The sequence below is a fragment of the Callithrix jacchus genome, chromosome 22, assembly GCF_049354715.1.
Source record: "Callithrix jacchus isolate 240 chromosome 22, calJac240_pri, whole genome shotgun sequence".
NCBI classification, from domain to species: domain Eukaryota; kingdom Metazoa; phylum Chordata; class Mammalia; order Primates; family Cebidae; genus Callithrix; species Callithrix jacchus.
The window spans coordinates 18,015,815-18,037,839 of NC_133523.1; the positions used below are offsets into that span (position 1 = coordinate 18,015,815).

The 22,025-nt window shown below is 55.6% G+C and overlaps 1 protein-coding gene across 5 annotated transcripts in view; it reads left to right on the top strand.

Annotated features, from left to right (window-relative positions):
- MAU2 (MAU2 sister chromatid cohesion factor) overlaps positions 1-21,606 on the top strand; it is a 35,472-nt gene extending 13,866 nt beyond the window's left edge. The window contains exons 3-19 of one of the 5 annotated variants that reach the window (XM_008990586.5): positions 172-237; positions 1,228-1,323; positions 2,897-2,991; positions 3,908-3,935; positions 4,294-4,449; positions 5,572-5,718; positions 5,806-5,896; positions 6,851-6,954; positions 7,879-7,956; positions 8,344-8,409; positions 10,502-10,588; positions 11,992-12,041; positions 12,270-12,347; positions 12,440-12,551; positions 18,248-18,338; positions 19,144-19,271; positions 19,588-21,606. In XM_008990586.5, the coding sequence (XP_008988834.1) occupies positions 172-237; positions 1,228-1,323; positions 2,897-2,991; positions 3,908-3,935; positions 4,294-4,449; positions 5,572-5,718; positions 5,806-5,896; positions 6,851-6,954; positions 7,879-7,956; positions 8,344-8,409; positions 10,502-10,588; positions 11,992-12,041; positions 12,270-12,347; positions 12,440-12,551; positions 18,248-18,338; positions 19,144-19,271; positions 19,588-19,662 (1,548 nt within the window). In that variant the 3' untranslated portion in view covers positions 19,663-21,606. The remainder of the gene's footprint in view (positions 1-171; positions 238-1,227; positions 1,324-2,896; positions 2,992-3,907; positions 3,936-4,293; positions 4,450-5,571; positions 5,719-5,805; positions 5,897-6,850; positions 6,955-7,878; positions 7,957-8,343; positions 8,410-10,501; positions 10,589-11,991; positions 12,042-12,269; positions 12,348-12,439; positions 12,552-18,247; positions 18,339-19,143; positions 19,272-19,587) is intronic. The other 4 variants (XM_003735955.5, XM_035286774.3, XM_035286775.3 and 1 more) reach the window with 4 other exon arrangements.
- Positions 21,607-22,025: the final 419 nt, after the last annotated feature.

Here is a 22,025-nt window from a genome sequence, read left to right on the forward strand (position 1 = left end):
TTCACCATGTTGGTCAGGCTGGTCTCAAACTCCAGACCTCAGGTGATCCACCCACCTTGGCCTCCTAAAGTGCTGGGATTACAGATGTGAGCCACCGCACCCAGCCTGCTGTGGCCCTTTCAAACTGACCTTTTTCACAGTGTCTGTACTTCCTTAACTGGACGTCACTAGATCCCACAGTTCGAAGATGTTAAATTTGAAGCAGCAAGTCTGTTGTCTGAGTTATACTGTCAAGAGGTAAGAACATATTCAGGTTTCTGAAAGCAAAGTATCATCTCTCCCTGTTGCTAAGATGTGAAAGCACATTGGCACATTGGGGCTCCAGGAGTTGGAATCCCTCTTTTTTTTTTTGGTCGAGGGAAGGACAGGGTCTCACTCTGTCACCCAGGCTGGAGTGCATGGCACAATCATGACTCACTACAGCCTTGAACTCCTGGGCTCAAATGATCCTCCCACCTCAGCCTCCCGAGTAGCTGGGACTGTAGGCGTGTGCCACCATGCCTGGCTGATTTTTTAATTTATTGGTGTAGAGATGGTCTTGCCCAGGCTGGTTTCAAACTCCGGGCCTCAAGCAATCCTCCCCCCTCGACCTCCCAAAGTGCCAAAACTATACACTAGAACCACCATGCCCGGCCTTTCTGGCTGTTAACACTTGAGATTACTTTGCTGCCTCTTATGCCCCAGCCCCAGGGCTTTGGTGGGTAGTCACCTGCTAAAAAGGGCTGGCAGCTTCCTTTTCTGCGGAAGGCTCTTAGAGAGATCAGCCTGTTCCTCGCCTGACAAGTCTGTACAGTTTCTCTTCTTAATCTGGTTCTGATTTCAGTTGTAGCTGAAATTTGCCTTCCTCCCACCTCGGAATGATGATGAGTAAGGTGGCCTTGGCAGCAGGGAATGTGTGTGCTTCACACCCCAATGCCTCTCTCTGCTCTGAGAACATAAAAGATGGGAACTGGCATCTGATTTGACTATTTAGAATTTTGAACTGAAACTACTTTCAGTCCGTTGAATGAGAAGTTATTTTAAGAGTGGTGCAGAACTTCCCAGCCAGTGAGTCCAATAAATTATCTTTTTTTGCTTTTAATAAAGTAAATTGGCAACCCAAAAAATCCTTTGGTAAGCATGAGCAGGAACTGCCTTCTGGCACCGCAGCTGCTGCTAAGGAATCCGTCTTGATTGCCGCCTTGTTTTTTTTTTTAAACCTTCCCAAACGTGACTATTTCCTTTCAGAATTCCGTTGATGCAGCAAAGCCGCTGCTGCGGAAGGCAATCCAGATCTCACAGCAGACCCCATACTGGCACTGCCGTCTGCTCTTCCAGCTCGCTGTGAGTACCACGGCCCAGGCACGAGGGTGCCGGGCAGGGACCATGACCCTGTGGCACACCTGCCCCATGTGCAAAGAGCAGCAGAGTATACAACGAGGAGACCCCCTTAGGCTGCCACACAGAGCGGGTGGGGACATAGGGATGTTTCCTTTACCTGCTCACAAGCCCCCTCCAGCCTCCGTCCTTGACAGCATCCCCAGCTTGAGCCTAGCTCTCGGCAGCACCCAGGGATGAGTGGTGGGAGTGCGGGTCTCCCCCAGGACCAACATTGACAGTAGGCCTGCTGCTTGTTAGGTGTCTTTGCGTTCCCCTCCCTCCCAGCCATTTTAATCTCATCTTTGGCCTGCACTCATCGAAATCCCGGGAACGTTTCTTGCCAGAGATCTGCTGTGGGTTTTTTAGGAGCTACACTGAGACTCCAAGGGACTGCCTATCTGGCCATGAATGTCCACATCAAACCTTGTTCCCCACATGGGGCCTCGCTTTCAGGGGCTACTGGGGCACAGCTTTATCCTGAGATCCACACAGTTCCCCCTCATTCCCCCTTCAGCGCCCCTAGATGTAGGTGGTCCCCTGGTCCCTGAGCTCCACAATGCTTGGTTGTCGGGGAACTCTGAACTGGGCCTTCCCGGCTAGAGTGGAGAGGCCAGCAAGCTTCACTGTGTGGGACACATCTCCTGTCCTGGGCTCCATCCACACCTCCGCACTGGGCACCCTTAGGCATCCTCTCCCTGGCGACCCCCAGCCTCTCTCTTCCATGACCCAGCCTGCCCTCCAGGCCACCACTTAGCTACCTCCCATGATACCCACCTAAGCAAGCAGTGTGTGCACCCTGGGTCAAGAATGCCTCCAGTTGAGCTGCTCACCCCAGCAGGGTCTGGCTGAGAAAAGACCCCACAGGGAAGAGCTCACACAGCAGTCAGGGCTCCCAGGGCCCTCTTCCCCCAGGCCTGTTGAGAAGCCATGTTCATACGCAGTCTTCTTCTATCTCCCCATGCACACTTGTGCCCATTAGCAGACAAAGGAGCAGGCCAGTCCGTGAGTCACCTGCCCTAGGTCACGGAGTTGGCAGGCGCACCTAGGGGTCAAGTTCTCTACCATGGCCCCGCAAGTGTTGCCTTGCAGGGTCAAACCAGGCATGTGCCTCCTTTTCAACCTGTTGAGGCTTTGACACTTGCCTCTGAGGGAGTCCCTTCTTGTAGACCCTGGAACACACTGACATCCCACTGAAGATGGACCCCACAGGCACCCACAAAGCGCTCAGAGCAGCCCTAGGTGCTCACACAGCCCTGGGGGTCTGTGACATGAGTCTTGGCTGCTGGTTCTATGCTCCATTAAGTTTAGACAGTGTCTACTGCAGGCACCATTCAGTTTAGATGACATATATACCACAGGCCAACTGGAGCTGTGTACCCAAAGGAATGTTGAGATAATTTGGTTAATATCGCTCAGAACTGACACAGGCAGTTTCATTGAGGTGGGGAGGTTTGAGTTTGCTAACAAAGCACAAAGGCCAGGTACCGTAAAACTGATGAGTTTGGCAGCAAAGGTCACTGCTCTCTCTGCTTTTTAGCAACTGCACACGCTTGAGAAGGACCTGGTGTCGGCCTGCGACCTCCTGGGTGTGGGGGCCGAGTACGCCCGGGTGGTGGGATCCGAGTACACACGGTAGGCACCCGCTCCCCTCCTTCCCTCCTGCTCTCTTAACATAGAAGGGGCTTGACCATCTTGGTCCAGGACAAAGAACAGAAATGGCATTTCAGGCCAGGTGCGATGGCTCACAGTATATTCCCAGCACTTTGAGAGGCCAAGGTAGGAGAATCACTTGAGCCCAGGAGTTCAAGACCAGCCTGGGCAACATAGTGAAATGCCATCTCTACAAAAAATATAAAAATTATGAGGTGCAGATTTGAGCCTGACATTCAAGCCTGCCCACTGGCCCCCACCCTCTGTGTCCATCACTGCCAAGTTTTTTTCTAGAGATAGGGTCTCACCATGTTGCCCAGGCTGGTCTCAAACTCCTGACCTCAAGTGATCCACCCATCTTGGCCTGCCAAAGTGCTGAGATTACAGGCATGAGTCATTGCACCCGGCCACCTTCTGGACTTTAGACATGAGTGCATCTAAGCCATTCAAGAAAAATAAATACAGGCTAGGTGTAGTAAATCACTTGAGGTCAGGAGTTCTAGACCAGCCTGGCCAACATGGTGAAACCCCATCTGTACTAAAAATAAAAAAACTAGCCAGATGTGGTGGCACATCCCTGTAGTCCCAGCTATTCAGGAGGCTGAGGCCGGAGAATCACTTGAACCCGGAAGGCAGAGGTTGCAGTGAACCAAGATTACACCACTGCCTGGGTGACAGAGCGAAACTCTGTCTAAAAAAAAAAAAAGAAATATAGATATAATAGGATAAAATAGAGCAGTCTTGTAAATATAACAAACTTCATCTGGGACTGTTCACTGTTGTCCACTGAACTGTCCCCCGAGGTGGCACATTAGGTCCTGTGAGCCTTGGGGCAGTCACAGTCATCCCAGGAGGCCCCTGGGTCTTCCGGGACCTGACCCCCGCCTCTGTTTTGCAGGGCGCTGTTCCTCCTCAGCAAGGGGATGGTAAGTTGAGGTTGGGCATGGCTGGATGCGGCTGGTGTTGTGGAGGTGAGGCAGGGCCCCCACAGAGTCTGCTCCGACCCCACTTGCTCTCCATGGCATCGCCCCTCAGGCACAGTGAGCAGCCTAGAGGGTGAGGCCCGGGCCTTGCAGGGTTCAGGAGGGAAGCTCAGGCTCCGCCCAGTGGGATTCATGCTGAGGCAGAATCCTAGTTAGGAGCTGTCTGGGCCGGGGTTTCAGGCTGGCCTTGCCCTCTGGGTTGGTGGCAGCAGTCCCAGGGCAGGTGGGCAGCCCCGTGCTCCTGGTCCAGGGAGGGCCCCTGCAAGCCACGCACCCCATGCCAGCACCTCTCCCTCCCCAGCTGCTGCTGATGGAGCGCAAACTGCAGGAGGTGCACCCACTGCTGACCCTCTGTGGGCAGATCGTGGAGAACTGGCAGGGGAACCCCATCCAGAAAGAGTCGCTGCGTGTCTTCTTCCTGGTGCTCCAGGTCACCCACTATCTGGATGCCGGGCAGGTGCGTGGCGCCTCTCGGGCGAGCTGCTGGTTGTGACCAGTGGGTATGGGTGGCACCCAGGCCAATGGGTCTTGGGCTGTGAGGTCAGCTGTGTTTGTCACACAGCAGGGCTGTCATTCCAGCCCCAGACACACACACTCTTGGCCTGCTCTGGTGCGAGTGCTGGCACCATTGTGCCTGCCTGGTGTGTTAGTGTGGTGCCTGCAAGCAAGGTCTATCCCGGCCACCCCACCCTTTGGGAGTATGATGTGTGACATTGCATATACTCACTCAGCATGTGGACGCTCAGAGATTCCAACTGCAGTTCAGGGAATCATGAGAATAAAGCATGGATGCACTGGGGTGGTGCCTGTACACAGCAGATGCTCAAGTGATATCTGTCTGGTCCCCCTGCTGTGGGGTTGAGCAGGGACTAATGTGCCCAGCCATGTCGAGACTGGACTCTGTGACCCTACTGTGGGTGGGGAACGGCTGTGTTTGAGCTCCTTGTCTCTGCTTGTATGACAGCCTTGACCCTTCAGGGGCTGGGAGCTGCTCTGTGCCCCTCAGACCTACCCCTCTTGCCATGGGCTGCAGGCAAGCCTCTCCACAGGGCTTGGTAAGGGGGTTCCCCAGTTCCCCCATCCATACCCATCATTGCCCATTGGGTGAAGCACTGCACTTGGCACATAGGGACACAGAGCAGACTGTAGCCACACTTCTCTTGGGGTGCCAAGGCTGCAGAGACGTCCCTCGGGGCTTCAGGACGAGATGGGTCAGTCTGTAAGAGCCACAGCGCCTGCGAGACTCCCACCCCCTGCAAAGCACTTGGGTCTGGCTGCAGGAAGGGCAAGAGCAGCTCCAGCAGGGTCTGGACAGGCCTCTCCTGGGCCTTGGTGTTGGGCCCAGCACTGGGCAGTGGACAAACTTCAGTCCCATAGCTGCCTGCCTGGCCCTGCCCCTGCCCTGACAGCCCAGCTGATCCATGGGAGTGCAGCGGGGGTGGGTCCATCTTGCAGGAGGTGGCCATGGCAGAAGGGGAAGGCAGGTGCTCCCTGGAGGAAGGGGCAGGGGTGGCTGGGCTGGGCCTGGCCTCCTGAGAGGCCAGGCTCAGGTGGGCACTCAGGTGTGGGTGCTGCGCAGGTAAAGAGCGTGAAGCCGTGTCTGAAGCAGCTGCAGCAGTGTATCCAGACCATCTCCACACTGCACGACGATGAGATCCTGCCCAGCAACCCCGCCGACCTCTTCCACTGGCTGCCCAAGGAGCACATGTGTGTGCTCGTCTACCTGGTGCGTCCTGCTAGGGCCAGGGCTGGGGGCGGGGGCAGGGAGAGGGAGAGGGCCCTGGTAACCCCTGCTGTCTGGTCTTGTCGCCAGGTGACTGTGATGCACTCCATGCAGGCAGGCTACCTGGAGAAGGCACAGAAGTACACGGACAAGGCTCTCATGCAGCTGGAGAAGCTCAAGAGTAAGTCAGGTGCTCGGTTGGCCACGTGGCCACAGTGCCCCCTGGCGGACGGCCTGGCCAGATGCCGGCTGTGCCAAGGCCCAGTGACCCTGTGTGACTGCGCTGCCTTGCCTGGTGGGTCTCGTCACCCCAGTTGATAAATGCTGGTGACCAACATCAGAGCAGAGCAGACTGGCCTGGGGTGGGAGGTACCCCCCTGAGTGGTCAGGGCCCTTGTACCCAGTTATGCTCAGTTGAAACAGGTGGTGGCTGCTTTTCCTGATTATTATCAATGTTGTGATGGGGACACTTGGGATGAGGCCAGGATTCGAATTCAGTCCTCACTGACCCCAGCATGTCCCTTGGAAGTCCTGAGTTCTTTCCAAATGCTCAACTGTCTAATCCGTTCAGGGATTTTGACTAGCACAAACCCAGAGCAGATGTCTCTGGCTGGTGCAGTGTGCCTGAAAGTCTGCCTGTTTGCACCCTCGAGAGTGCTGCTCAGGGAGAAGGCATCAGAGTCAAGCCAGCTTGGAGCCTGAGAGGCCTCTGCTGCTCTTTGTAATATTCCCATGTGAGGTTGGCTGCTTGGGGCTGCCAGGAGGTAGGGTCCGGCCCAGGTCCCCCCACCCCCTGCCTGAGGCTCTGTTGCATGTCTCATGATCCGGGGTGGTTTCCACATTTGTAGAACCTATTGTGTCCACAAGCTATTGAGCACATAGAGTGAGGGGTGAGGGTCAGAGCCAACCCCTCTTGGAACACTGTGGAAACCAACCTCTAGCTCCCGCTCCATTTTCTCACCTGGACACCAAGACATACTTTCTCACTCAGAGTGGGTAGTGGGGACTGGGGAGATGATGGGGTGGGTGCCTGGCCAGTATGACAGGAGACAGGAATGAGGTGGGGGCATGGCGGGCTGGGGGTGGCGCCGCCTCCAGCCTCCCCTGCCTGCTCATCCCCAACTCTCGCCCACAGTGCTGGACTGTAGCCCCATCCTATCGTCCTTCCAAGTAATCCTGCTGGAGCACATCATCATGTGCCGCCTCGTCACGGGTCACAAGGCCACGGCTCTTCAGGAGGTAAGGCTGGGTGGTGCACAAGGGGCGGGAAGGCCCAGGAGTTTGTTGGGTCTCAGCAGTGTCAGACCAGAGACTGAATCCGCCAAGTGCACACTGGCCAGTTCGGCCAGCGCTAGCCCATCCTGCTGTCTCGCTGTCAGCCAGTGTTTCTCAGCCCTGCATAGGCACCACTGATCAGAGAATCTCATACAAAAACCAGTGGAGGCCAGGCGTGATGACTCATGCCTGTCATCCAAGCACTTTGGGAGGCTGAGGTGGCTGGATCATTGAGGTCAGGAGTTTGAGACCAGCCTGGCCAACCTGGCAAAACCCCGTCTCTACTGAAAATACAAAAATTAGCCAGGTGTGGTGGCGGGTGCCTATAATCCCACTGTTACTTTAGAGGCTAAGACAGGCGAATCATTTGAACCTGAGAGGCGGAGGTTGCAGTGAGCCAAGATCACACCACTGCATTCCAACCTGGGCAACAGAGTGAGACTCCGTCTCAAAAAAATAAAAAACACAAACAAACTGATGGGCCATGGCCCAAAAGCTTGCACACCGAGAGAATAGCATACATGGTCTCCAGAAATTTGGGGGTCCCTTGATAGTGATTCTTATACCCCACCCTGTGTTAGGAACACTGTCTACCCCCAGTGCCACCCTCCTGAGGGGATGGGGGCCTTGAGTAGGCCAGAGATCCTTTACGGCCCGGACACCTGTTGGACAGGGTGGAGGAGGCCAGTAACAGACAAGGGTCCTTATCTACAGTGGGGTCCAGGCTGCCCTTTGCCCTCATGGGGGATGTGTCTGCTGGAGCTTTGTACCCCAGTTTGGGCAGACGGGACATGGGCTCACCCACCAGGGATGGGGTCTCCCCAGTGCTGCTCAGACACCAGGTCCCAGATTGCAGTCTTGTGACAGCAGCATACACTCTCCCGGCAGATCTCCCAGGTCTGCCAGCTGTGCCAGCAGTCCCCCCGGCTCTTCTCCAACCACGCAGCACAGCTGCACACACTGCTGGTGAGTAACCCCATGACGGCACCCCAGGATAATCCAGAATGTTCCCAGTAAGTAAGCACCTAACCAGATCAAGAACATTCCCAGTGAAGAACCCCCTGACAGCACCCTAATCAGAATCTGGAATGTTCCCATAGGTAATCACATAACCTCCCCAGGCAGGATCCAGAATGCTTCCAGTGAGCATCCTGTCCCACCCCACGTTGGCTTGGGTCTGAAAGACGGGGACAGTGAGCATGTTACCTGCCTCGCAGCTGACTCGGTAGAGCCATTGTCATACTCCTCCAGGGCAGCCGTGTAGGCCCCGGGCACACCGCATGGTCTCTGATCTGAGTCCTCAGTGGGAGCTCCCCAGGGGCCGGCCCTGATGACAGCACCACCTTCTTCCAGGGCCTGTACTGTGTCTCTGTCAACTGCATGGACAACGCGGAAGCCCAGTTCACCACAGCCCTTCGGGTAAGGTGCCGGCCCTCCTTGCTGCTGGGGCGGGCCACACTTCTGAGTAAGGAGTCGGGTGTGGTCTGTGATGAGGACAGCTGTTGCGCTAGGTCAGCTACGCAAAGCCACAGCACCAGAGGCAGTGCACCATCATCGGCTTATGCCAGCCCTGGCAGTGACACACTGTTTATCCAGATAAGGCGGCGCTATGGGGCCAGGAGCTTCCTGAGCTGACCCGAGGGCAGACGTGAGGGAGAGGTATGACGTGTCTGGGGCGCTACTTTAGTGCCTGAGTGGGAGCTCTTGCGGCACCCACCCCCAAGGCTGGATTGGCTCCATTGTCAGCTGACGACTCAGAGCCACCCAGGGTTCAGGGCTCCCCTGGAGAGTGATGAGCTGGGCCACCTCCCAGGTGCTCTGTGGGCAGGGCCCCTGGAAGAAGGCTGGAAGAAGCCCAGAGTGGGACCATGGTGTCCCCACCTCAGCCTCAACCTCCTCACAGGAAATAGGGCTATGGACGCCTTTTTCCTGGTGATTCTAGGAAGGGCTCTGAGGAGAGGTGCCAGGGAGCAGGGGCTGCTCTGTCTGCCACTCAAGCAAGATCACCGGGAGTCCTGCGTGCACCCTGACTGTGGGCAGTGTGCAGGCCTGTGGGTACTGCCACCCCTGCCATTGGCCTCAGGTGCGCAGAAGCCCTGACATGCAGACAGCATGCTTGGGTGGGAAGGGTCGGTTCAGCATCCACTCCTCTGCCCCCTTGCCTTGCTCCCAGAACCGTGGCTCACTCTGATTGCAGTAGGGCCAGGATTCCCTTCGTGCCTCACCATCCTGCCATCTCTGTCTGCATCTCACTCCCCATAAGTGGTTGCTGCTGCTGGCTTGGTTCCCCATCAAGCTTCCCAAGGCCATGTACCCTAAGGGATCCTCACGCCAGGGTCGAAAGCGCTTCTTTCTCATCGCCCACCCAGGAGTGATGTAGCCAGGATGCAACCCCAACCCCTCTAACCCCGAACACACGCGCCACCTCCTGTGGCCCTGCAACAAATATCCCCCACCTTGCTATGTCTCAGAGCATCCATGCTTGGTTCAGGAGATCCTCTGGGCCTCCTGGCTGTGCACCAGGAGAAGGTCTGTGCCGGTGGGGTCTGTACTTCCTGGGCTCACTCCACCTCTTGCCCAGCCCAGGAACCAGGGTCTGGGCAGGGCTTGTGCCACAGAGCGGTCCCTGTCTTGATGATCTCATTTCCCAAAAAGAGCCAGGGGCTATGGTCCATCCACCACCTTGTCATCCTCAGCATTTCTGGCCCCCGACACAGCATTACCCACCTCTGGAGCAGGGCCTGTGTTGGTCCCCTCTGGGACAACAGCTCCCCTCTTCCCCTCCTCCCCCCACGAAGAGTGATCCCTGCCCAGGACCAGCATGTGCCTTGATGGCAGTGGACACCTGGGTCCCACAGGTTGCTGGCTGTGGCGTGGAGGAAGGGTCCGCCAGGTCTGTCCTGAGAAACAGCAGAAAATGGACCAAAACCCAACGTGTTCTGAGGATGGGATCGGCATGGCTGGTTTGTTTTTTTGTTTTTCGTTTTTTTGAGACAGAATCTCTCTGTCACTCAGGCTGGAGTGCAGTGGTGTGATCTCAGCTCACTGCAACCTCTTCCTCCCCAGTTCAAGCAATTCTCCTGCCTCAACCTCCTGAGTAGCTGGGACTTCATGAGTGCAGGCGCATGCTACCACATCCAGCTATTTTTTATATTTTTAGTAGAGATGGGGTTTCACCATGTTGACCAGGATGTCTCGATCTCTTGACCTCATGATCCGCCCGCCTCAGCCCCCCAAAGTGCTGGGATTACAGGCGTGAGCCACTGCTCCCGGCCTCAGGTTTTTCTCTTCTCTGTTCTCTAACTGCTCCGTAGGGCAGACAATGGTTTATAATGAGAAGAATTGATAACTGTGTTACCCTTGGGTATTGGAGGCAAGGCAAGTGTATTTGAAATGAAAAGAACAAGTCTTTTCTGAAGTAGTCTCCGTGGAGATTGTGGGTGGCTCTGACACTGCCATGTGGGTCACAGCACCCAGCCCAGCCTCCTAACGTCCCCATCTCCCGTTCCAGCTCACGAACCACCAGGAGCTGTGGGCCTTCATCGTCACCAACCTGGCGAGTGTGTATATACGGGAAGGAAATAGGCACCAAGAGGTAGTAGGTGACATGCTTCATGTTTGGTATCCTTTCTCTTCATTCTCTTCTTTTTGGGGAACCAGGGGGTTGTCCTGGGCACCAGCAAATCTCAGCAAACAGCACACCCCAGGGTGTTCACCTTGAGGGATGGGTGCACTTGACACAGAGGCACACAGGGTGACCCAGAGGTGGATCAAGGGAGGCCAGGTCTGGGACAACAACATTCCCATAGCCAAGCTATATGAATCCCACAGACAAAGTCTTATAGCCCAAGCATTCTGCTCTAGGATATCGACCAGGCCTTGAGGCCCAGCCCTAAGGGACAGCAGCTGGGGCACCTTGTCCCCAGGTTGTACTGGTTCCCCTGCAGGGTCGGGGCCCTCACTGGCTCCAGTGTTGGGTAGGGGCGCCCAGGGTTGTCCTCATAGGCCAAGCACTCTGACGTGGACTTCTGAGCCAGTGCTCACAAGAGTCAGGTTCCCTTTGCAGTTCCTCTCAGCCCTAGGATCCTCCATCAGCCCTGGGATCCCCCCCAGCCCTAGGATCCTCTTATCAGCCCCCAGGATTCCCTCTTCAGCCCTGGGATCCCCCTCAGCCCTGGGATTCCCTGTTCAGCCCTGGGATCCCCCTCAGCTCTAAGACATCCCTCAGTTCTAGTATTCCTTTCAACCCTTGGAGTCTGCCTCCAAAGTGTCTCAGGCCTGAGGCAGTGGCTCATGCCTGTAATCCCAGCATTTTGGGAAGTCAAGGCAGGAGGATCCCTTGAGGTCAGGAGTTAAAGACCTGGGCAATATAGTGAGACCCCCATCTCTACAAAAAAATTTTTTAAATAACCCAGTGTGGGTGTGCAGGCCTGTGGTCCAAAGTACTTGGGAGGCTGAGACAGGAGAATCACTTGAGCTAAGGAGGTTGAGGCTACAATGAGCCGTGATCCAGCCCTGACTGGGTCATCTGATGCCAGATGTGGGCTCGCAGTGTTGAGGAGGAGCCTGGCTCCCCTGAGCCTCTGCAGCCAGAGGGCATCTAAAATACTAGATCACGCCCCCATCAGAGCCTCACAGGGTCCCTGCACCTCCAGAGAAATTCCATTCACCCCCACCGGCCCACAGGGCTCATGGACCCCAGCCTGCCAATCTGCCCACTGCCCCTCAGCGTCACTCTGACCATACAGAGGCCTCCTGGACACCCAGGCCCCCGTCACCTACCACAGGACAGGGTGGCACAGGCAGGGCCAGTCGAGGGTGTGAGGGTCCTGCCCCTGGCCTTTCTCACCAGAGACCACTCGCTGGTCAGTCACCAGGCTCTACCTGGTCAGCCACAGTCCCTACAGGAGTGTAGAGAAATGCCCATGTACTGCAGTGCGTTGTGGGGACCTTTCCTCTGTGAAAATGCAGAGTGGTGCTGACTGGCTCTTCCTCCCCTAGCTCTACAGTCTGCTGGAGAGGATCAACCCAGACCACAGCTTCCCTGTCAGGTGAGCCGCTCTAGGCGCCACTCCACACATGGCCTAGGCTCCCTGTGCTCTTTGAGGTGGGGCCCCCAACTGCCTTTTGCACCCTGACACCCCACACCCCTCCTCACAGACAGTCTGCAGCAGGGGGCTCTCAGAAATCCCTCCCCCGCTGCCTGCCCACTGCCGTTTTTGTAAACCTGCTGCTTTATCTAAATCCCCACCCCACGTGACACTACACTCTCCCCACAGCTCACACTGCCTCCGAGCGGCTGCCTTCTATGTGCGCGGGCTCTTCTCCTTCTTCCAGGGACGCTACAATGAGGCCAAGTGAGTGCAGGGCAGAGGGCAGCGGGTGGGCTGTGCTCAGGGTGGCCCAGGCCCTGTCCTGCAGGTGTCAGCGTCTGCATTCTCCTTGTCAGGCGATTTCTGCGGGAAACTCTGAAGATGTCCAATGCCGAGGACCTGAACCGGCTCACGGCCTGCTCTCTCGTGCTCCTGGGCCACATCTTCTACGTGCTGGGAAACCATAGAGTGAGTGCCCTGGCCTGGGCCCCTTGCTTGGGTGCCTGTGGGGCTGGCTGAGGGACAGGAGCCAGCTAGCAGCCTAGGGGCAGCATGGCACTGTTCATCCTATGCCCCTTGAAGAGTGTGTCTAGGTGGGCACCCTGGCTGCCAGTCTGGGCAGGCAGGGGCAAGGGAGCTGGGTACCCACGGAGGGTGTGGGGGCAGGCAGGAGGCCCAATGGGTGTGGCCTCAGACATCGGGCAGGCAGAGCTCCAGGGGTCAGGGGAGCTGAAGCCAGGGCCAAAGAAGCTGCCCTGAGCTGGCAGGGATGACACAGGCACCCCATCCTGTGGACACCCAAGGGGCAGGGAAATTACCTCCTCTCAGCCAGAATCCCAAACATTTCCTCCTTGCCTGGCATGCAAAGCGTCCTCTCAGGGTACAAGTGCCCCCTGGGGTTGGTCCCTACCCAAAGCCAGCTGGTCTCTGACGGGACCAGCTGCCTCAGTCCTTCCTGTCAATTCCTCACCTGCTCTCACCCACCTGATCTCACAAGGTCTTGAATTTTCTTTCCTTTTTTTTTTTTTTTTTTTTTTAATTTTGAGATGGAGTTTCGCTCTTATGGCCCAGGCCTAAGTGGTACAATGACACCATCTCTGCTCACCACAACCTCTGCCTCCCCGGTTCAGCTGATTTTCCTGCCTCAGCCTCCCAAGTAGCTGGGATGACAGACATGCACCACCACGCCCAGCTAATTCTGTGTGTGGTTTTTTGTTTTTTATTTTTTTGAGACAGAGTCTCGCTCCGTCACCCAGTCTGGAGTTCAGTGGCACGATCTCTGCTCACCACAACCTCCATCTCCGGTTCAAGCGATTCTCCTGCCTCAGCTGCCCAAGTAGCTGGGACTACAGGTGCACACCACCACGCCTCAGCTAATTTTTTGTATTTTTAATAAAGATGGGGTTTCACCGTGTTAGGCAGGATGGTAATTTTGTATTTTTAGTAGAGTCGGGGTTTATCCATATTGGTCAGGCTGGTCTCGAACTGCCAACTTCAGGTGATCCACTTGTCTCAGCCTCCCAAATCGCTGGGATGATAGGCATGAGCCACCATGCCCAGCCTTTTTTGTTTTCTTATTGATTTTATTATTATTTTTTAGAGAATATTTTGGCCAGGCACGATGGCTCACACCTGTAATCCCAGCACTTTGGGAGGCTGAGGTGGATGGATCACCTGAAGTCAGGAGTTCAAGACCAGCCTGGCCAAAATAGTGAAACCCCATCTCTACTGAAAATACAAAAATAGTTGTGCACGGTGGTGGACACCTGTAATCCCAGCTGCTTCGTAGGCTGAGGCATGAGAATCACCTGAACCCAGGAGGCGGAGGTTGCAGTGAGCTGAGATTGTACCACTGCACTCCAGCCTGGGTGACAGAGTGAGACTGTCTCAAAAAAAAAAAAAAAGATATTTTTGGGTTGGGCGCTGTGGCTCATGCCTGTAATCTCAGCACTTTTGGAGGCCAAGGCAACAGATAACCTGAGGTCAGGAGTTCAAGACCAGCCTGGCCAACATGATAAAACCCCATCTCTACTTAAAATGCAAAAATTAGACGCGGTTGTGTACATCTGTAGTCCCAGCTACTTGGGAGACTGAGACAGAAGAATTGCTTGAAACCAGGAGGCGGAGGTTGCAGTGAGCTGAGGTCACACCTCTGCATTCCATCTAGCCTAGGTGAGAGCAAGACTTGTCTCCAAAAAAAAAGGGATATTTTTGGCCAGACAGTGGCTCATTGCCTGTAATCCCATCACTTTGGGAGGCTGATGGGGGAGAATCACTTGATCCCAGGAGTTCAAGACCACCAGCCTGGGGCCACCTAGCAAGACCTTTTTTTTTTTTTTTTCTTTTTCAAGGCCAAGTCTTAGTCCGTCACCCAAGTTGGAGTGCAGCGGCATGATCTCAGCTCTGCTCACAGCCACCATTGCCCCACCAGGCTCAATCGATCCTCCCACCTCAGCCTCCCAAGTACATGGGGCCATAGGTGTGTGCCACCATGCTAAGCTAATTTTTTTTGTATTTTTGGTAGAGACCAGGTCTCCATGTTGCCCACACTGGTCTTGAGCTCCTGAGCTCAAGCAATCCACCCACCTCAGCCTCCCAAAGTGCTAGGATTACAGCGTGACCCACTGCTCCTGGCCCTAGAGATGCTATCTCTTAAAAAAATAATAATGTTATTTTCCAGCCTGGCACAGTGGTTCAGGCCTATAATCCTAAAACTTTGGGAGTCAGAGGTGGAAGGATCATTTGAGGGCAGGAATTCAAAATCAACCTGGCGGGGTGCGGTGACTTACCCCTGTAATCCCAGCACTTTGGAAGACTGAGGCAGGTGGATCACTAGGTCAGGAGTTCAAGACCAGCATGGCCTATAACATAGTGCGACCATATCTCTACTAAAAATATAAAAATTAGCCGGGTGTTGTGGTACACACCTGTAATCCCAGCTGCTCAGGAGACTGAGGCGGGAGAATCACTGGAACCCAAAAGGCAGAGGTTGCAGTGAGCAGAGACGGCACCATTGCACTTCAGCCTGGGTGATAAAGTGAGACTCCATCTCAAAACAAAAGCAAAAAAGATCAGCCTGACCAGCATAGTGAGATCCCATCTCTACAAAAACCAAGGAAAAAAATTAGCCGGGTGTGGTGACTCACGCCTGTAATCCCAGCACTTTGGGAGGCCGAGGCAGGTGGATCACGAGGTCAAGAGATCGAGACCATCCTGGTCAACATGGTGAAACCCCGTCTCTACTAAAAATACAAAAAATTAGCTGGGCATGGTGGCGCGTGCCTGTAATCCCAGCTACTCAGGAGGCTGAGGTAGGAGAATTGCCTGAACCCAGGAGGCAGAGGTTTCGGTGAGCCGAGATGGCGCCATTACACTCCAGCCTGGGAAACAAGAGCAAAACTCCGTCTCAACAACAACAAAAAACTTGTTACTTTTCTAGATTATAAAATATGACATGTTCATTGTTAGAAAGAAGGCTGAGAAGCAGAACAGAAAAAAATTACACGTCTTCCGTCATCCAGCCCTTCCCAATGCCACCCCTCCCACGTGGAGGTTTTGCTTATCAGCCTTCTTGGTAATTTTTTTTTTTTTTTGAAATGGAGTCTTTCTTGAGTTTTTTGTATATGGATACAAAAAAAAAGAGAGGATCTTGCTCTGTTGCCCATGCTGGAGTGTAGTGGCATGATCTTGGCTCACTGCAACCTCCACCTCCCAGGTTCCAGTGGTTCGCCTGCCTCAGCCTTCCAAGTAGCTGGGATTACAGGCTCACGCCACCACACCTGGCTAAATTTTGTATTTTGAGTAGAGACAGGCTTTCACTATATTGGTCAGGCTGGTCTCAAACTCTGGACCTCAGGTGATCTGCCCACCTCGGCTTCCCAAAGTGTTGGGATTACAGGCCTGAGCTACCAGATAATTTTATATTTGCCTTCTCCACACCACTGTATTGGAAGCTTTTTTTTCCAATGGCAATGTGTGTTTCGAAGCAGCATCTGCTCTGTAGTTTAGCAATCCTCACTGTAACCATTTCCATGGGACAGATAATGTAGGATGTGTATCTTGGCCTGTAAAGTTTCATGTGGTCTGAGGGCTCCCTCAGCGTGGATACTGTTAACAAACCTGGTGCCACCTCCCCCCCCGACACACACACACACACACAACTGTGTGGTAAGCCTTTGCAGAGGCCAACAAATGGGCCCTGCATATCGGGTCCTGGTGGGCCTTGGCCTCAACTCTGGGAATGAATGCCACCACCCTGTCAAAACCTGTAGCTGGCTCCTTCCAGAATGTGCTGTCCCTCTGCCCTCAGACTCTGAGCACAGTAAGGGCTGCGTGTCCGCATTGGATAGTGCAGGTAGCCTGGGGTTATGTCAGACGGGAAGACTAAGGTCACACAGCCCCACACTGCAGTCGCAGGACTGGAACCCAGACCTCACTGGCTCTTGTTTGTGTAGAAGACCCCTGGAGCAGGAAAGGAGGGTGGAGCAGCTCGTTGGCTGCCGACCCTGGCCCATGTTTTAGGTTTCGCTGGGCATCTCACAGAGCTTGTTTAGGAATCTCCCTCTGTTCCCTGTGTTCCTGGGCCCTTGTCGGGAGACAGGCGGCTCCCAAGAACCCCCAGACCAAGGTCCTGGCCTCAAGTGACTCCAGATCTCAGGGAGACATAGCCAGACACAGCCAAGTCAGTCCTGTGAGGTCAGGCTGGGGGCATCCAGAAAGGCAGAAGCCTTGGGGGCCTGGATGGTATTGGTGCAGATAGGGGCAAAGTTGACCAGGCAGGAGCTCCCACAGAGATGGGCACCACAGCAGCCAGCGCACAAGTGCCAGAGCAGAAGGCTGAATGGGCTCAGGTGAGGGTCCAGGGGCCCAGAAGAGCTTGGGATGCCCTGTCCTGGGCCTGTTAGGCTAGAGTGTCCGCAAGCATAGGACACCTCCCAGGATCACTCAAGTCTTCAAAACCAGATTCTGTGGGGCATCCCAAGCTATTGGGGGAACCTACCTGGGAGAGCTGAGGGAGGACTCTCCTTCCCCAGGCTGTTTTCAGACAGAGGCCCTTGGCTTCCTGCAGAGAGCCCAGCCGAGCCAAGAAGCCAGCCACCACCAGGCCTAGCAGAGGAAAGCGGTTTTTCTTGCTTGAAGTTTCAGAAGGGCTTGGTGAATTTTAAAATCTCTTAAGACCCACCTGGACCTCACTTTCAAGGTGCAGCCACAGGACAGCATAGAGTTGTTGGGCTTTGTGTCTCTGGAGAAGCATCCCTGCACTCTGGAGGAGTATCTGGTGGCGTTGAAGCCAGGTCTCAGGAGTCGGCTTTGGGGATGTGTCCATCTTGGCTTCCCAAGTGCTCCCCAGGCTGCTGAAATGACCATCTAGGGAATTCTCCAGGCCTTACCTGAACCCCACATCCAGGCTGACAGGGCTTAGAGTCCTTGGCCCGGACAGAGTCAGACCAGTACTGCTGGTCGCCATGTAGTCTGTGTGGCATAGACTCTTGTCTGCCGGCTCCAGGCCCTCACCATGGTGACAGGGACGGGCATTTATGGCCCCTGATGGCTCTTACTGAGTTCTTTTGCCACATACTGAGGATGCTAGGGCTGCAAGTAGGGGTGACCCTGTGTAGTCACAAGGCAGGAAGTCAGGATTGGAGGGTTCCTGGATGCTGGCTCCCCCAGAGCCCCCACCTGTTTGTGGGGGCCTCCCATGAGAGCCAACTCAGGTGTAGAAGACAAACTGGAGGGGCTGCTGCCCTCTCAGGACCTGGAACCCTGAATGAATCTGCATTTCTGATCAGCCCCCATTGTGGGTCCAGGGCTAACTGCCATCAATGCTTTTTCTTCACTTGAAAAGGCAGAAGCACCCAGAGTTGTCCATTGTCCCTGCCCCTGGGAGGTGTACCTGTAAAGCCAGGAGTGAGGGCAGTTTGTTTTTCAGTAGTACTTCAGAGAGGGCCGTTTGAGATGGGCTCTGAGGTAGGCATAAGAGTTCACCAGATACAGAAGGAGGGCACAACCTGGGCTGGGTTCGGTAGGTGGGTTCCAGGCTATCCCCACCCCAACCTGGGCTGGGTTCGGTAGGTGGGTTCCAGGCTATCCCCACCCCAACCTGGGCTGGGTTCGGCAAGTGGGGTCCGGTCTCCTCACTCCTTCTCACTGCTCTTGGTTGACAGGAGAGTAACAACATGGTGGTTCCTGCCATGCAGCTGGCCAGCAAGATCCCAGACATGTCAGTACAGCTATGGTCATCAGCACTGCTGAGAGGTGAGTACAGTGGCCGCCCCTCCTCCCCATCCCCAGCCTGGCCCTCCCCAGAGATCAGGGCTGCTGTGCACATCCTGCTCAGCCTTGGCTCGGACTAGGCCTCAATGGGCTACAGCCCAGTTCTGGCATGGGTAGGGGATGCTCCTCCAGGAGGCCCTGGTTGAGGTCAGTGGGTGCATTTGTGGCATCTGCTTGACTCAGGGTCTGGTTCAGTCTCTACAGGACCCAGAGGCTGCTACTTGGCATCTGGTAGACGGGCTGTGAGCCATGGCTCTCTCAGCCTCACTCCTTCCCGGGAAAGCAGACAGTGGCCATGCCTGTTGTGTAGGGCTGGCCAGTGTGCCCCGGGAGCAGGGCAGGCACTCAGTGGGCATCAGTGCTGTTACCACAGCTCCTCCATTTCCAGATTAGGAAACTGAGGTCCAGAGACTCAGCCAGGGCCCTAGGGAGGTGACAGGAGATGGGGTGCTCCATGTGCAGTGGGCTCCCTGGGCTGCTGCCTCAGGATCAGTGTCCGGCATTGTGTCCCAGTGAGCGCTTGTTTGCCTGAGGGCAGGCCATGGGCTCCCTGGAGGGCTGGTGGGGAGCCTGGTATTGGGCTTTCACTGCCCAGCCAGTCCTGTTCTGTTCTATGAGGACGGCTGGTGCATGGGCTTTGTGATCCCAAGATGGGGCTCAGGGCCAGTGACGTGCCAGGCACCCAGAGATCCACTGGCACAGCTGAGACTTGACCTTGGGGCTCCACCTGCACCCAGTGGGAGGGCCTGGGCAGTGACAGGGCCCCATGCTCATGTTGCACTCTCAGACCTGAATAAAGCCTGTGGGAACGCCATGGATGCCCATGAGGCCGCCCAGATGCACCAGAACTTCTCGCAGCAGCTGCTTCAGGACCACATTGAGGCCTGCAGCCTCCCCGAACACAACCTCATCACGGTACGGGTGTGGGGTGCGTGGGGATGGGATCTCAGACCAGCGGGCTCCCCACCTGCAAGAAGGTCCAGCTTGGCCCCTATTTGTCCTTGTCCAACAAACCCTAACTCAGCCTCAGGAGCTCCCTGTAATGGGGGAGACGGCTGCAGGCACCCCCACCCAAGCAGGGGAGGCAGGTGCCTCCTTGGGGCTCGTTGGACTGGGGCATGGAGAACAGAGTCCTGGCTGGGTGAGCAGCCCAAGAAGGGTAGCATTCCAGCCTCTTCTTCCCTGGGAACGGCCCACCGTGCCTCACTCGCATGTCCTCTCCTCCCCACAGTGGACAGACGGTCCACCTCCCATGCAGTTCCAGGCTCAGAATGGACCCAACACCAGCCTGGCCAGCCTCCTGTGAGGCCCGGATGGGGCCGTCCAGCTCCGCAGGGCCTGCGTGTCTCCGGCTTCCACCCAGACGGCACTCAAGCTTGCCCCCGAGGCATGCTTCCTTCCTGACTGTCTCTAGAGCTTCCAAGTCCTGGGAATGTGCGGGACCAGTCCCTGCCCTCCCAGGAGGGGTGATGGCCGTTGCCACCTTGCACTGGGCCCCCAGTGCAGAGGCTCACAGGTGGCACTCAGGTGCCGTCTCTCCAGAGCCACCCTTCAGAGTGGACCTCAGTGCCTCAGTGCTGCCTCTGCATCTGGGTCATGTTGGCCTTGAGCAGGGTGCAGGCCCCTGGCAGATCCTGATCCTGTGTGCCAGGGCGGGTGGTGCCCCAGGGGCACCGTGCCTGATTCCATCGCCCAGGTCTTGATGCCGAGCAGGTGGAGTGTTTCCTCTGCTCAAGGCAGTTTCCAGAGCGCGGATGCCAGTTTCTGGCCTGAATTTGGAGGGAAGAAGTGATGGTCCGCGTGCAGGATGAAGCACAGATCCCAGCACTTTTCCCAGCTTTCTCTCCAGCGTAGGTCCCTGCAGCAGCTGGGGCCTTTGGTCAGGAACCCTCAGGGACCCAGGAACTCAGCTTCCAAACATCTGCACCTTGACTGGACTCGCCATCCCACCATGGGGGGTGCAGGTGATCGTAAACATGGGTGTGCGTGTGTGTGCACACGGGTGTGCAGTGAAGATCCATGGAGCTGGAGCTGGGAGCTGAGGCTCCTGTTGCACCAGCCACCTTCCCCCGTCCTTTGGCTGCTGAGGGGCAGGAAGTAGGGGATTGGCTCCTCTCCCAAATTTAAGATCAGCTCCTCAGCTAGCTTAGGGTGCATGGCATGGCCCCACCCCCAGATCTGGAACATGGGACTTTGTTCCTGGCAGATCTGTGGCCTTCCCTGCAGAGGACATCTGTGGGCAGTGGCTCAGCCTCCTGGTCCCCTACCGTCCCTGTTTCCCCTGCCAGGTCTCTGGGGCACAGTGTGCAAACCCCCTCCCTAGCTGGGCCCCAGGGAACTTCTGCTGGGTCCAGAGAGCAGGGTTTTATCCACTTTTAGATAATCAGGAGGTCACAATGTGGCATTGGGAGGTGGGGTCAGGGGTTAAGACATTAGTAGCAGGCATCAGGGCTCAAGACACCACCTCCTCCAGCTTCTGGAGCACGGGAGCCTTTCCCTGCAGCAGGGGGTGGGGGTCCTGCTCACCAGAGTAGGTGGTGGTTTCAGGTCTTGTTACCCTCACTCTGTGGAGCTGCCTCTGGGAGCTTCCGCGTCTGCGATTGAAGGGACGCTGGATTGCTTGGGTCAGCTGCTCAGGATCCCCAGGCTGGGCGTGCCTTAGCCAAAGGCAGGGCTGTCAATAACCCTTCCTCACTGGCTACCACCTGCAGCCAGGCTGACATCAGCACCAGTGATAGGCTGGTCAGAGGGATGGGGATGGACTACCACCATCTCTGGGTCACCAGCGGGAGAGCCTGGCCCTGTCTGTGCTACCCAGTGCTGCCTCCAGGCCCATGAGGCCAGTAGGAGAGCATGTGGCACTGGCCCACAAGCTGTCCCTGTCCTGACTTCCAAGCCATGGCCTCTGCCGGCTCCACCTGAAGGAGCCTCCCAGGTCCTCCCCTTCATCACTGAGATGCCACCAACTGTGTCTCCACAATATGCTCCTGCCCACCTGGGCCCCGCATTGTCCGACCCCTGCACACCACACTCACGTCACCACAGTGTGCATCATGTTCGTCCCCATCTATTTATTTAAGCCTTTCTTTGCTTGTAGGGCATTTTGTATGTAGAGCAGTTGAAAACAGAACCTCAGAACTTAACATCTGCCCTGATGTTAAAGTGCTTTTCATGACCACCCTGTTATCTATGTATATGTAAAGTTAAGGAGGAGATCTTAAGTTTACAATTAAAAACTCAGTACTCGGTATTTAATATTCTACTCGAGCTTTATGGAAACCAAATCATGTGCGTGCGTGTGTGTGTGTGTGTGTGTGTGTGTGTGCGCGCGCGCACGCGCACGTGTGTGTGTGTGTGAACTTTGAACCTCCTTCCATGGCCACATCTGGTGACACAAAGCTTTTGATAAGTACCTTCCTGTGGGTCACTCAGCGCCTCGTAGCATCTCATTCAATTGCAAGAATAGAAGCCAGATACAGTGACACATATCTATAGTCCCAGCTAACTGGGGGGCTAAGGCAGGAGAATCACTTGAGCCGGGAAGATTGAGGCTGCAGTAAGCCTGCTGGCCACTGCACTCCAGCCTGGGCGGCAGTGAGACCTTGTCTCAAAAACAAGCAAAAATAAAACAATGGAAGGCAGACAGCAAATCCCTGAGGACACATCACA